The sequence below is a fragment of the Botryllus schlosseri genome, chromosome 2, assembly GCF_051294905.1.
Source record: "Botryllus schlosseri isolate E-star chromosome 2, Bs_hap1, whole genome shotgun sequence".
NCBI lineage: Eukaryota > Metazoa > Chordata > Ascidiacea > Stolidobranchia > Styelidae > Botryllus > Botryllus schlosseri.
The window spans coordinates 1,820,191-1,833,404 of NC_137237.1; the positions used below are offsets into that span (position 1 = coordinate 1,820,191).

The 13,214-nt window shown below is 41.8% G+C and overlaps 2 protein-coding genes across 2 annotated transcripts; both read right to left on the minus strand.

Moving 5' to 3' along the window:
* Positions 1–251: 251 nt before the first annotated feature.
* LOC145432939 (uncharacterized) lies at positions 252–2,647 on the minus strand. Its single transcript, XM_080309778.1, has 2 exons — positions 1,719–2,647; positions 252–1,446 (listed from the first exon to the last, which is right to left on the minus strand). The coding sequence occupies exons 1-2, from the start codon at positions 1,730–1,732 to the stop codon at positions 438–440; spliced, it is 1,023 nt and encodes a 340-aa protein (XP_080165904.1). The 5' UTR covers positions 1,733–2,647; the 3' UTR covers positions 252–437.
* A 6,009-nt stretch (positions 2,648–8,656) lies between these two features.
* LOC145459981 (zinc finger MYM-type protein 1-like) lies at positions 8,657–9,709 on the minus strand. Its single transcript, XM_080338427.1, has 2 exons — positions 9,408–9,709; positions 8,657–9,086 (listed from the first exon to the last, which is right to left on the minus strand). The coding sequence occupies exons 1-2, from the start codon at positions 9,707–9,709 to the stop codon at positions 8,657–8,659; spliced, it is 732 nt and encodes a 243-aa protein (XP_080194553.1).
* Between the last annotated feature and the right edge of the window lie 3,505 nt (positions 9,710–13,214).

A 13,214-nucleotide genomic window follows, 5' to 3' on the forward strand; every position in this document is an offset into this window, starting at 1 on the left:
GTTGCCGATAAATTTATACGTGAGAATCGACAGCGAATGTGGCAACGCCGTGATGCACGTTAGGTTCTCGGCATATGTCCATACTCGGTAATACACATTTTCGGTAATGTCCATTCTCGGTGGTGTCCATACTCGATAATGTCATTCTCGGTGATTGCTTTCTCGGTATTGACCGGACACCTCTCACCGCACGTCACCCGTAACCACATGTTCTATAGTCACATATTATGTACACATGATATTTACAAGAACAGGGTGAACAAATTATTTTATTGCATATTATACTGTTCGACAATTCTTGAGAAGGGACCCCGAAGGGTTGGATGGAGGTAAACATTTCTCAACACACATCGTTGTACACTTTTACAGTTACACTATAAATAACGAACCTGAGGGTATAGTTATTTATAGGGACACACGGTAATGAATATTTGTATTTACACGCGACAGTCACTGTCATTCAAAGCGTCCACCTTATATTTCATAGCATTGAACAAAAAACTTTCTGACAGTTCGCCTTTCGTTTCTGACGAATGCATTTGAGAATTCGCCGCTGCTGTTGCAGCTGCTTTCGGAGGAAGTTTGGCACGAATGGGCGCGCTCTGTCTACCACTAGTTTTCGTGGTCTTCTCGTCGAATTGTGCTCTTAACGCGTCCACGTGCCCTCTCGAAATGCGGGACTCTGCTCTGTTAGTTTTGTTATCCGAGTTTGACACGGCTCTCAGATAGGTTATCGCTACTTGTTTTGTCTTTGGCTCCAACGGAATCATGGGCCGTCTAATAACTCCGGTTCCGCTGTACGGTCTGTGCCGTCTGAAGTTTCTAGGTTCGCATATAGTCAACGATTTCTTTACGACGGCAGTGCCAGGCGGGTCTAATCGGAGGATATCCCTGTTTACTATATTTTTATGCCCGAGAGTTTCTCCCCGCGGCGAACTGCGTACCTTTCGGTTGATGGTCGAAGGACGCATGTTGACTTTGCTGAAATAAATGCTGTTTGCTCGAATATCCATCTCTGATTTACACTTTTGCATCACATCGGGGTAGCACATGTCCCTTATCAATACATCATATTCTCCGGTATTTCTGTTGTGGTCAACAAAACCTGTGAGATGATTATAGTTTCCCGTGTAATTCGCACGGTGCAGAGAAACTGTTTTCTCGATTTGTCGCACAAGTGTCCAGTCTACCATGTCTTGAATATCTTCACATTCAAACTCATCGTATCGATCGATTTCGTTTGAATGCGTACTCTCGAGATCGCTACTCCCCCTTGCTGCAACGGCAGGGTTTTCTGTGGAAGTTGCCTGTTTACATTCGACTGATTCGTATAAATCGTCAGACGCCAATACGGTTACATCGTTTCGGTCTTTATCAAAGATGGCTTCGGATTTCTTTCCGTCGAGAGTATTCTGCTTGTTTGATTTCCTTCCGAATATTTTACGCCTGGAATTGATCAGATTCTGTGGTCAGCGTGAAAAGTCGATCTATTACTATGATACACACTTATCAATATATGTTTAATCATATTATGACACAATTGAGAATCGCAGTAGTTTATGTCCATTTTACACATTTTGAGAAATTAACTTGACGTAAAGTTTTCATTTTCTTTCGGCCCTATCTTGGCCATGATTAACTTTGAAATACGTGATAAACAAAAACATGGTGGAACAACAATAGAAAAAGTAAAATTGGGAGATTACGATTATACTTACAATAGTTTCAGCATTTCCGTAAATGAAGTATATTTTTAAATTCTGAAAAAGTAAATGTACTTTGTCACAAAAAAAAACGCAGCTGGCAATGCCTACTATAGGCTACTATGAAATCTATATATAACTCTAATCGCCAATCGAGCAATCTAACGATTTCAATTCTATCGCATGGTGCAAAATCAGCTAACTATTTTGCATTTACTTCGGTTTTGGTCGGTGTAATGAGCCAAACGCACCATCTCATCAGGAGATCTCAGGAATGTGCAGTGGATTACGTTTTCGTGCATCGTCGCAAGAAGACGCAACAAGTCGGTTCACGTAAACACAACTAACGACATCCATGGATACATCTCCACATGAAATGGTACATTACAGTGATTGATACCGAGTGGAAACGGTATAATGCCGCGCAGCATTAAGTGCCGATAAAATCGTCTGTTCTCGATATCAATTGCCACACTGCGACTAAACTAGTAGCGCTGGTACTCTACGCGCGACTGACGAGGGACGGAGTAGTATTGCTTAATCCAAATTTCAAATAAATCTAATTATTCGCCTTCACATGATTTACTAATTCTTATCCTATTTGTAGAGTAGATATAATTTCAAGCCGCATTATAGTCTACCACATGCATACGATTACTCCCTCGATACATCACGAGGAGCGATATGAGGATATTTACTTGTAGTGCGTGTCACATGATTGCTTTTACAGGTCTTACACTCTGTCTTGGACAACTTGTTGTATAATTAGACTAATTCGAGCGAAATGCCGAATTCAGTAATTCTACAATTTCTAGTTGACCAACTAAACTTACGCTATGGCTATATGCCAATTAGTCTCCTGAGTATTAGAAAAATAAACAATTCCCGCTCTGAAATAAAATCCATTTGATCGCAAAATTACGAGACGCTGTTTATTCCCAACTCTTTCCAATCGAAATTTGCAAATTAGCAATTCGTACAGTAATTACATCAGATATCTCTTTCCATGTAAATTGTAGAGTAACGGATGAAATAACAGTGTTGCCGCTTAGAATTCCCAGTCAGAATATTCGTTGCCGGTTTTCTCAGACGCACATCAGGCGCAATGTGCGTATGCGTCCAGTTAATGAACATAACTATACCGTTTCCTCACATATCACATTCACCGGGCGCTGTAATAGCTTTTTTTACGCTGTTACTATACGTGTTAACTATAACTCTCTCCATCTCTGCTAATCAATATTGAACCCATATCAACAAATGCTTTCTGCAGATATTCTCCGATTTTCTACGTATATTATGAACTCGATATTTATTGATCAATTCGACAGCGTTATCTGCATTGTAGACAAAGTATGCCTGCGCTTGCCGACCGTATCGATAACTGACGTTGAAAAGATAGTCACGATGCAGATGAAATAGTTTCAATGCGTGTGCGAGCCTGTGGTTACGAGAATCGGATTTGCGAGTCTTGTAAAATTAACCTAGTAAACTATATTGATTGATGCTTGATTGACATCAATGAAATTTCCATCCGCATTTCCTGTTGTTTTTTCGAAACTAATTCCGCGAGGTGCTGATATGTCGAGACACTTTTACTATACAGACAGAAGCGAATCGCAGGTATTGAGCGACCATGGTGAATTACTTTCATCGAACTATGCACGCGGTTGAAACTATTTCGTAGAATATTTACAAATCTAAAGTACAACATGATGGTGTCCAAGGCGTATAGGCTATACCAGTGGTCGGGAACCTATGGCTCGCGAGCCATATATGGCTCTTTTGGGTATAAGATATGGCTCTTTGCCAAATATTTAATTTTGTACTGAATTGATCAATATCGCAGCGACTTGTTGGTAAATTTTCATCACGGCCAAAATAACTATCCTGGTGGCAGTATAAACATGTCTTTCAGAGGTAAAGACAATGCCGTCTTCAGGTTTAGGGGCTCGGACCCCCTCTCTTCAAAATCATCAAATTTAATTTACTGTCACGCCGGCGGCCAATATCACTCGCAAATTCCATGCGCCAGTATTGTTTGTGATATACTGGAACCGAATCTCGGCACCTGTTAATTGGCACGCTAATGATTACTTCTCTGATTGCGCCGTTTATTTAGTTGCCTGACATAACGACTACTCGTGCTGTTGAGTACAGGCTCTGTATCCTGGCGTGGTGGCAGCGATGGGATTCGAACCCACGCCATCGAAATGACTACTGACTCAAACCTCCTGGCGATGTATCCGAATCGAAATCATGAATTGTGCGATACGTTGAGTCGAAGAGCACAGCAGATATGGCGCCGCCCATTTCAAAACGCAGTTTTCAAATACACATTGTCGTCCTGATCTACGGCGCGAAATGAACTGTTGTGGATGTGACATTCACAATTACAAACTCGAATTACAAACAACGCCATAGCTATCCACGTTCCGTTTTCTCCACGTTCTGTGTAGTAAAACATTTATGGGTGTAGCGCAACGTTATGTTACCGCCGAATACTTTGAGAATGGAGAAGTCGGTAAGTATTTAGGGCGAAGATAATAAAGTTGGATTAGCAATAAAAGTCGATTATCGCGTTCGTCAGGATTTATCAACCTAGGATTAAGGAAACCGGTTGATCGCAGCGCATAACGTGAGTGTTAATCTCTTGATTTATCAAACAGGAACAAACTATAGATAACTAGTTATCTATAAAAACTGCGTACCATTCCTACCCACCAATATTTCCGATAATGACCGTGGCGATGGTCTCCTAGGTAATAGCTTCACTAATTATGTACCCGCCATTGCATAGCGATACCAATATTCTATAATCCATTTCTTAGCTGTACCGAACGAATTGGACACGACCTTCATTTCGCTATGATGATAATTCGACATATTACAGTGCCAGTGTCGCTATCAGCAGGCTGCTGTTTCATTCAACAAATTGACAACTGATGGCATATGACGCGTTTTCGCATTATGATGCAACAGATTACGCCACTTGATTGAAAACTCGGGACACCTCGACTAACGATCGGGCCTTCGGGCGTAACCTTTCCAACTTGATGAGTCGCGATTAGCAGTATTTAATCACACGATTAGCAATATTCCGGGTCAGCTAACTTTATTATCTCCGCCTGAGATGCATCCCGATTAGCAGTTTTTAATCACATGATTAGCATTCTCCCGGATCAGCTGACTTTATTATCTGCGCCCTTGGATTTTCGGAATCAGTGTGACAGTCACGTTCGATTAATATCAGTTATAATAAATTCTAAGCTACTTATACAAGGACTTGCGTTATCCTTGGTGGATGCTTGACCCGTCTGCGTCTTACCTCTCGTTTCGAGCTTTATTTTCGAGCAATAAATACCAGTTTTTACTGAAAAAATGTGGAGCACACGAGGAATCATATGTAGTGAGTTCGAATTAGTGCTACCATGACGTCACGAATTTCCAATTGTGACGTAACAGTTGATTGACATGTATGGCTCTTTGGGAGTTGAGATGGGAAAAATAGGGCCAATATATGGCTCTTCGGGCAAAAAAGGTTCCCGACCACTGGGCTATACAGTAGGCCTATACATAAATGGTTTTCATCGCTTTTACGCAGCCAAAAAGCAATTCTACTCGTGTGTATACATTGATATCATATAATATTTTTGTTTTCTTGTAAGTAAATCCTAAATTCGGAGTTCAATATATTCAAGCGAATGGTCAGCCTAATTCATACTTTTAGCAGACAGATCTGAACAACTATAATTCTGGCTGTCTAATTAGTCTTATTAGAGCGAAACATACCAGTAATCTAATTATAATTAATTCGTGAAGTGTCTCTATGCTCGAATTCGAATTCTAATCTAATATCTGTTTTCTTGAAAATGCTACAGGTGAACTGTATACCGTGCGAAACGAGCCAAGCTCGGTGTACACTGTACACAAATACAGGCATCTACTATTCTCATGCCGGTGTGAACGAATCCTGATTCGATATGAGCTGAACGTGATTTTTGTTGTATTTCTTTATAATTCGGAAGTCTTGTTTATGATAGATGTGGTCGTGAACTCAGCACGTGGTTTCTTGTTATCATGAGATTCCCTCTTTTTCTGGTTTGGCATCGTGCCAGCCGGTCGTATATGACCGCCGACTGACGGCCGTTTTATGCTGTGGTGTCGATGAGCTGCAGTTTGCGTGTAATTCTCCGTACTGAAGCATAGCCATCATGAAGAGCGGGACGCTACATTGCTCTATACTTTTCCAAGCTGACTTAATCATCGCATCAACAAGTGTATAGCCTAAGAAAATGCACAATGCATATTCGTAAAACAACAGGGATTCGCACAACATTAAGGTCCGCAGAGTTTCCCGTACGAAACGCAGGTGATCATTAGAAAGCATCAATGATGCCACGCTGAGCTTCTAATAAACTTTCAACCTTCCCCGTTACATCTGTATCCTGTGGTGGATATTTGTTAAATCAGCTTCTCAGCTATTTTTTTAGAAACTTCAATTTTTTCGGCCATATTTTGGTCGTGGTTTAGTTATGATCGTATTATTGTTTCAAAGTTAACCGTTACCAAGATATGGCTGAAAACTTTACGTAAAGTTTCTCAAAATGTGTAAAACGGACACAAGCTAGTCTGATTCTATCTCGACGATATACGTTTGCACGTTAGCTAGAGTGTTATTTAAATTGGGCGCACCGTGAGGGATGACTGTACACTGTACAGTGTAGGGGTCTGTAGCCATTTAAAGCGAAGTCTAGACGAAATTCAAGTAGATTGAGACAAGGCTGAGCGCCACCTTACAATGTTACATCAGAAGATGAAATTATTTTCAACAGTATGTGATGAATATATGAAGATATAGTTAACTAGTGTATTGCATATAGACCAAGGGTGGGCAAACTACGGCCCGCGGGTCGCATGCGGCCCGCAACACGGTTCTGTGCGGCCCGCGAGAGTCTAAAGAAACTTGGTAAAAAATATTGATAAAATTCGTAATAAAAATCGAATTAATGCAGGGACTTATCAGACTTTTCTTAGTTCATTTCGCCATGATAATTCTGAGGCAGTGGTTCTCAAACTGGGGTCGCGCCCCCCTTTGGGGACGTGCAAGCATCTGAAGCGGGGCGCGAAGCTGAGCTAAACAGAACTTTTTACGCGCTCCCCGCGATTTCCACCCCATTCTTCATTAAGAATCACTGTTCTAAGGTAAATACTTCTTCCTATATTGTTTTTTATGTTTAATTTCTGGCGCGACAGCCCGATCTCAAGGCCCGCGCAGTTTGAAAGGTTTCAACTGCTAAACATCACAGAAATCCTAAACGAGATTGGCATAATTCGGATCACGATTGTGATTTCAGATTGGCCCCTCCAGTTTTAATTATTTCAGTGATGTGCTCATTAAAAACGATTCGCGCGTGTCTTAAGTTGATTCGTTCTCTGTATGCATAGAATTAGGGTATTTATATTTAATCTACACATAGTAGAAGCGTGTTTGAAGCTAACATGGTTATGATGCTGTCAGCATTGTGTGTCCTGGAACCGAACCAAAAGTGGAATTGGTAAAGATCGTTTTTCACGGATTTAAATTTCAATCCTGTTGTAAGAATCGGGAAAACGACTTTCATCTCTATAGTTTTGACAAATTGGTTATTGAGGTTGACAAGCCTAAAAATCTCGCCACTGTTTCTGACGCGTGTACGATATCATCAAAGCAATGCTTGGTTTGTTTTAAATACCTCACTATCAAGGGCGTAGCCAGAAAAAAAATTTGGGGGGGGCGAAATTTTTGATGAGTCAAAGGGAGATACAGAACGTTTGTTTCAAGATACCGCCAGCCGCCACCTGATGTAGAAGCCTCCTACTTTCCCACGAATTTGTGTCGGTTCACTAAAATTAAGATGAACGTCACATCTGCATACTTTATCGCGGCGTGTCTGGTGTATCGTTGTAACAAAGATTAAAGATATCGCTATCTAGAGTATTACGCCATCGAAACAGCTATCCGCAAGAGGTATCATCGGGCTATGGGCATTTTCGCAATATTTAGTTTTCTTTGGTAAGTTTGTTTTTATGACTCCGGGTGTTTATATAGCTCAGTGGGGTGAACTCTCGTTGCGGTCTCAAAAATGTTGCTACTTGAAAAGATAGTGATCTTTCTTCTCAGCAAAACATCAGTGATTGCTTTAGTGTTATTCGTCTCATAATAATCTGGTAACTTCTGAGTTCTGACCTGATGCCGGCCAATCACGGCTGAGTGGACACGACTTTCAATAGGCTAGTGATAACACAGTGTCTATACCCAATATCCGCAACCATTGGCTAGCTTTCTTGCAACAACATGGTCATTGAAAACAAATCATAAAACAGATGTGAGCAAAATTTGAATGTATTGCCAAAAACTATGAATCAATTCTATTTCAACTCTATTCGTCGCCTCGCGCCTGCCATATTCGTAACAACTCGATCGATCTTGTCCTCGGTCATCCTTTCGCGATGGCAATGAATCACACATAAATTTGAGAGGCGATCGGAAGTCATTGTTGAGCGTAGCCAGGTCTTGACCCGCTTCATGGAGGAGAATGACCTTTCAGCCTCCACCGTTGTTGCTGGCAAGGCCAGGATGACCTGGATCGCACTGTGCACGCTTGGATAATCCTTATCACTCAGAAGAAGGTCAAGCAAACTTTCCTGGTTAACTTGGGAGTTCAAAGACGATCTCCAGAGAATTACTTCGTTACCAAGGTTATCCAAAGAATACAAACGCTCAATCTCATCTAACTTGGCTGGCTTGTTTGGTGGAAGGATGGATAGCAACGCAAGTAATGAGGGGTTGTCCCTGAAACGTTCCCGGAGAGAGTTACTCAATCCGTCGATGTACGGGACATATACCGAACGCCGGAAATATTCCAAAGCCGATTCAGCACAGACGTTAGCACGGTAAACTTGTACCTCAACTATTCTATAGGCATTCTCAGCTCTTCTACTCCGAGTACTTCACAGGTTTCTTTGTATATCTGCAGCGAAACTTCCGGGTCGTTGCGGTCGCGGTCAAGAATGCTCTGTAGAGAATTAAACAAGCTCTTCACGCATGGCATGCTGATACCAACAGTCTGGAGCTTGCGTGCTAGTGGTTTTATAAGAGCCGAAAATCTTCCAATCAAGCAAACAGCATAAGCGACCTCAGATCTTTCTAAAGCAGTTTTCAAAGAGAATGCCTTTCTCCTAGTCTCACTGCTTGTTTCCCTCGACAAAGAACCAAGAGCATCTAGTACACGCAGAAAATTAGACTTGAAGGTGCGGATGCTCTTATATTTCTCGGACCACCTGGTTGGGCAGAATAACGGTATCTTAATCCCCAAAATGCTGCGCCTTTTGGGACTATCTCTGAAAAAACGGATAGTTTCCCTGATGATGTCACAGGTGTTTCTGATTACAGGAACTTTACTTTGGTCGTTAATGACCAAGTTCAAACAATGAGAGGCACAGTGTACAAAGATTGCTCGAGGGTACTTATCATGAATGCGTTTTTGTACACCACTCACGTGACCTGCCATCGTCGATGCCCCATCGTATCCCTGCCCGACCAATTTTTGAAAATCCAGCCCAATGGTAGAGAGATGAGATAAAATAGGCTACTCTGCGGAAACGGAATCCATTTCAACAAATCCCGTGAAACTTTCGTGTACTTTATCACCTTTCACATACCTCAAAACAATGCTGAGCTGTTCTTTTCCGGCGATATCGCAAGACTCGTCGGCTATTACAGACACGAACGATTCGTTAGCCTCAGCGACGATCTCTTCAACAAGCATATTGCCGGCAATCCTGAGCATCTCATTTTGTATGGTAGGGCTAGTGGACTTGGCATTCCCGGACATTCGATCAAAATGTTTTATCAAATATTCGTCCCCAGCGTCCATGCGAAACTGAAGGAGCTTCATAAAATTTCCTTCGTGTTGGGAATGCCCACGGAAAGCGATGTTATTTGAGGCACAGAACATCACCATCTTAACTATCGAACTCATTATATTTCTATTTTCTCTCACTTGCACGCCATGTGCAGTGTTCAAGCTTGTGCACACATTTTGATCATTTTCCATACTTTCGAGAAAAGTTTTTGCAGCCGCAGTTGCTTCTTTATGGTAAGATAAGAAGTCTCTCGATGAGCCGTAGCCTTTTCAATAAATTTCTTGAAATCGATGCATGGCTTTTTGACAAAAGCAGCATTTTTGAGGTTACCATGCTTAAGACGTGCTTGCATTACAATGCAAATCTTGCACAAACCTCCTCCATCTGAGAGCTGGGTATAGACCAACCATCTGGAATATCTATCATCATCGAGCCACACTTTAAGAAACTTGCGGCGATCTTGCCTCGTAGTATCAAGAAGTGGCACGTTTCTCAAAGCATCCGAAGTCAGAAGTCTATATCTCTCAGCATCGCCAAGCTGCGAATGGTGGTCAAGAATATATCCAATATCGTTTGTTTTTCCCACCTCATATGATTTTTGGGGCTCTGGTATATCGGCAATTACATCTGACGCTTCTACTAGCGAAGGAACACAACTCACTATTCCTTCTGTTGGCTGCGCATCTCGACTCCTCGCAGGGAAAAAGCTGTCCAGTCTTGCTTGTTTCGATTTTGACATTGAAACGTAATGCGGAATCCAAATCAATTACAATCCTTAAGGCCTCTCTACACGGCACCGAATGCTTCACACCTCCTGTCTACACCGCAAGCAATTTGCTTCGTGATCTTTAGTAAACAAAATATCTCACCACAACAAACCCACAATTTAAACTACCCATCAGATAAATATACTATACTATGTGATACCCATCCACTTTAATATAACCTATAGTCATTACGTAGCATTGTTTTGTGTAGCTCATTGAACAATGTGTGTCTTAGGTGGGTTAAAATAATAGAACCACCAATTATATCGATTATACCCAACAAAGATCCTGATAGTCTGCGGTCGCGCTCAGCGAACCATATACATACATACATAATAAAACAAGCTAATGGCATCGCTGTAAGGTGGCAAGTGGCCTGTTGAGAGGCCTTTAATATCGCACCTCGCAATGGTATAGTTATATTAGTAATTCCATTCTTAATAATTACTTCGTTGAAGCACGGTTATTTAGTGACCTCTGGTAAAGATTGATGCTAGTTTAGAGATTGGAATTGCTGATATATATACCAGACCAAATTACAAAACTCCTTTGATCAGACTCGTGCGATTTCAAATTAGCACTTTTTAAAGGGAGGTGGCGATATTTTCCTGTGCCAGTCGCATTCATGTCGGAGAAGTCTGATTGCAGGGACAGGATCATTAGGCGCCAGCCATTTAAGTACCCGAAAATCTATATCGAATACATGCGTCGGTTTTATGGCCGTCAATCATTTTGGGAGCGCACTTTGCGGAGTTGCATGTAACCTACTTTATATGTCTTCGTGTGTCCCGTAACGGGAATTGTCGGAGCTAACAGTCCCCAATCCCCATACTAAACTGACAGCCTTAAAATCAATCAACCCAACGACCTTACTCTCGTGTGTCTAGTGGTACTGTTGTATTCTCATAATTAAGAATGCAGCTAAAATCAATTGTGGGTATTTGCGGAAGATTTTTTTCGGAACACCGATAATAAAAGCAAGACTGTTATGATCATGGACACTAAATCGCGCGAAGCGCGAAGAAATTTTTTAGGTGGCATTCCTCTGCCCTAAAATAATGTCATATTTATTGATTTTACGAAAAATTTTCCAAAAATTTGGGGGGGGGCGATCGCCCCTTTCGCCCCTCGCTGGCTACGCCAGTGCTCACTATATAATCAAATACCAATATTGCGTTTTGGTTTTCCCAATTTTATATTGTGCGGCCCGCGAATGGATTCAGATGTTGAATGCGGCCCGCGAGCTCAAAAGTTTGCCCACCCCTGATATAGACTCTTTACCTCGCCTAGGCCAGGGTGCCTCATTTCAAGCACACTCCAAGTCGTTTCGACACCGTGCTATCTTTTCATTGCATCGCAATTTTTGTGGTGTATTGAACTGATAAAAAGTGCTAATAAACCGAACTGAGGCCGAGTGGTATAAACGAAGACGTATAAGCGCATCCGTGAGGCGTCGCTGTATAGCTTCCTTGAAAGATATTAATGCCAACATTATGAAGATGAAATGACCAATGAAACAGTTTATCTTTGGAGTTATAACCATAATCAGCGGTTCCATTAATTTCATCCACGCCGGAGGGATATACGAATGTGATATATACAAACCTCTCCAGACTTCGATCATTTACAGCAGAGGCGTCAAACCCATTTTGATCGCGGGAGAGGCATCATGCAGCAGATACAAACTTTCTGTTGCCTATAATCAACCGAGCGAGATAGTGTAATGGTTGTGCGCCCGGCTTCTCGATCGGTAGGTCGTGGGTTCGATCCCCGCCCGGGTCAGACCAAAGACTCGAAAACTGGTATCCGCGGCTATCCTGCTAGGTGCTCAGCAATCATGGATAGCATGGAGGAGAAAAAACCAGGGGTGCAGACTAGATGACCTTACTATAGAGGCCGTATCGCATCTCCGTCGTCAAAGCATCTCGATGGTGCAGGCGATAAAGAATACCATCTCTCTCTCTCTCTATAATCTAAAAGAACGGTTTCTTGGAGGTACAGAGCTCCAACATATAATTGAATAGTTTATTCATATTGAAACGAACTGGAATATTTTCGGCTGACACTCGTCAGGGGTAATCGTCAGCAACTAGTAGAGAGTTCACAAGAGCATCGTATATCAACAATCTTATCAAAAAATATGACGTCACCAGCATGAAATTTTGAATACGAGGGCGTTCAATGTACTATTTTTAGATGATACACGAACTCTTATTATTGACACAGCCTTCGGCAGACGTATTTTGATAAAAGTCGACTCGAAGGCACACAAATGAAAGTGTGAACTGCCCTCCCGACGACACGAAATCCAAAAGACTAAAAATAACATGGATGGTGACGCAGCTCCTGTGTTGGCAAGTTTACGAAGACTTTCGACACGGCACCATAAAATGATTGCGATGAATCTAAGGCGGTTTGTGTGGGGATACCAAGTGTCCTTTTTCCGAGGATTTGTTCTCCTTTTTTCAAGAAAACCGACGCCCAAATGTCCTCTTTTTCGCCAATCGGCTGGCTTTCTATACAATTGGACAGAAGGACGACTAAAAAAAGGTCTGCCCAACGTGAATTAGCAGCGGGAACTGGTTTTCAGGCACATGCCCGGAAAAATGACCTTTTTTAATTCAACCAACGATCGATCGATTACCATTTTCCATAAAAATATCCCGTTTCAATGTCTGTTATTACCACCCGCAAAAGAAACCTCTGTCTCGGATTTTAGTATATGGTATGGTAGCCCTAGGTTAATGACAACATATGACCGTGATAATATAAAATTGTCCTTTCGATACACGTGAATCCATGACAAGGCGGGGTTATGACTAGAGCCTTACCTATA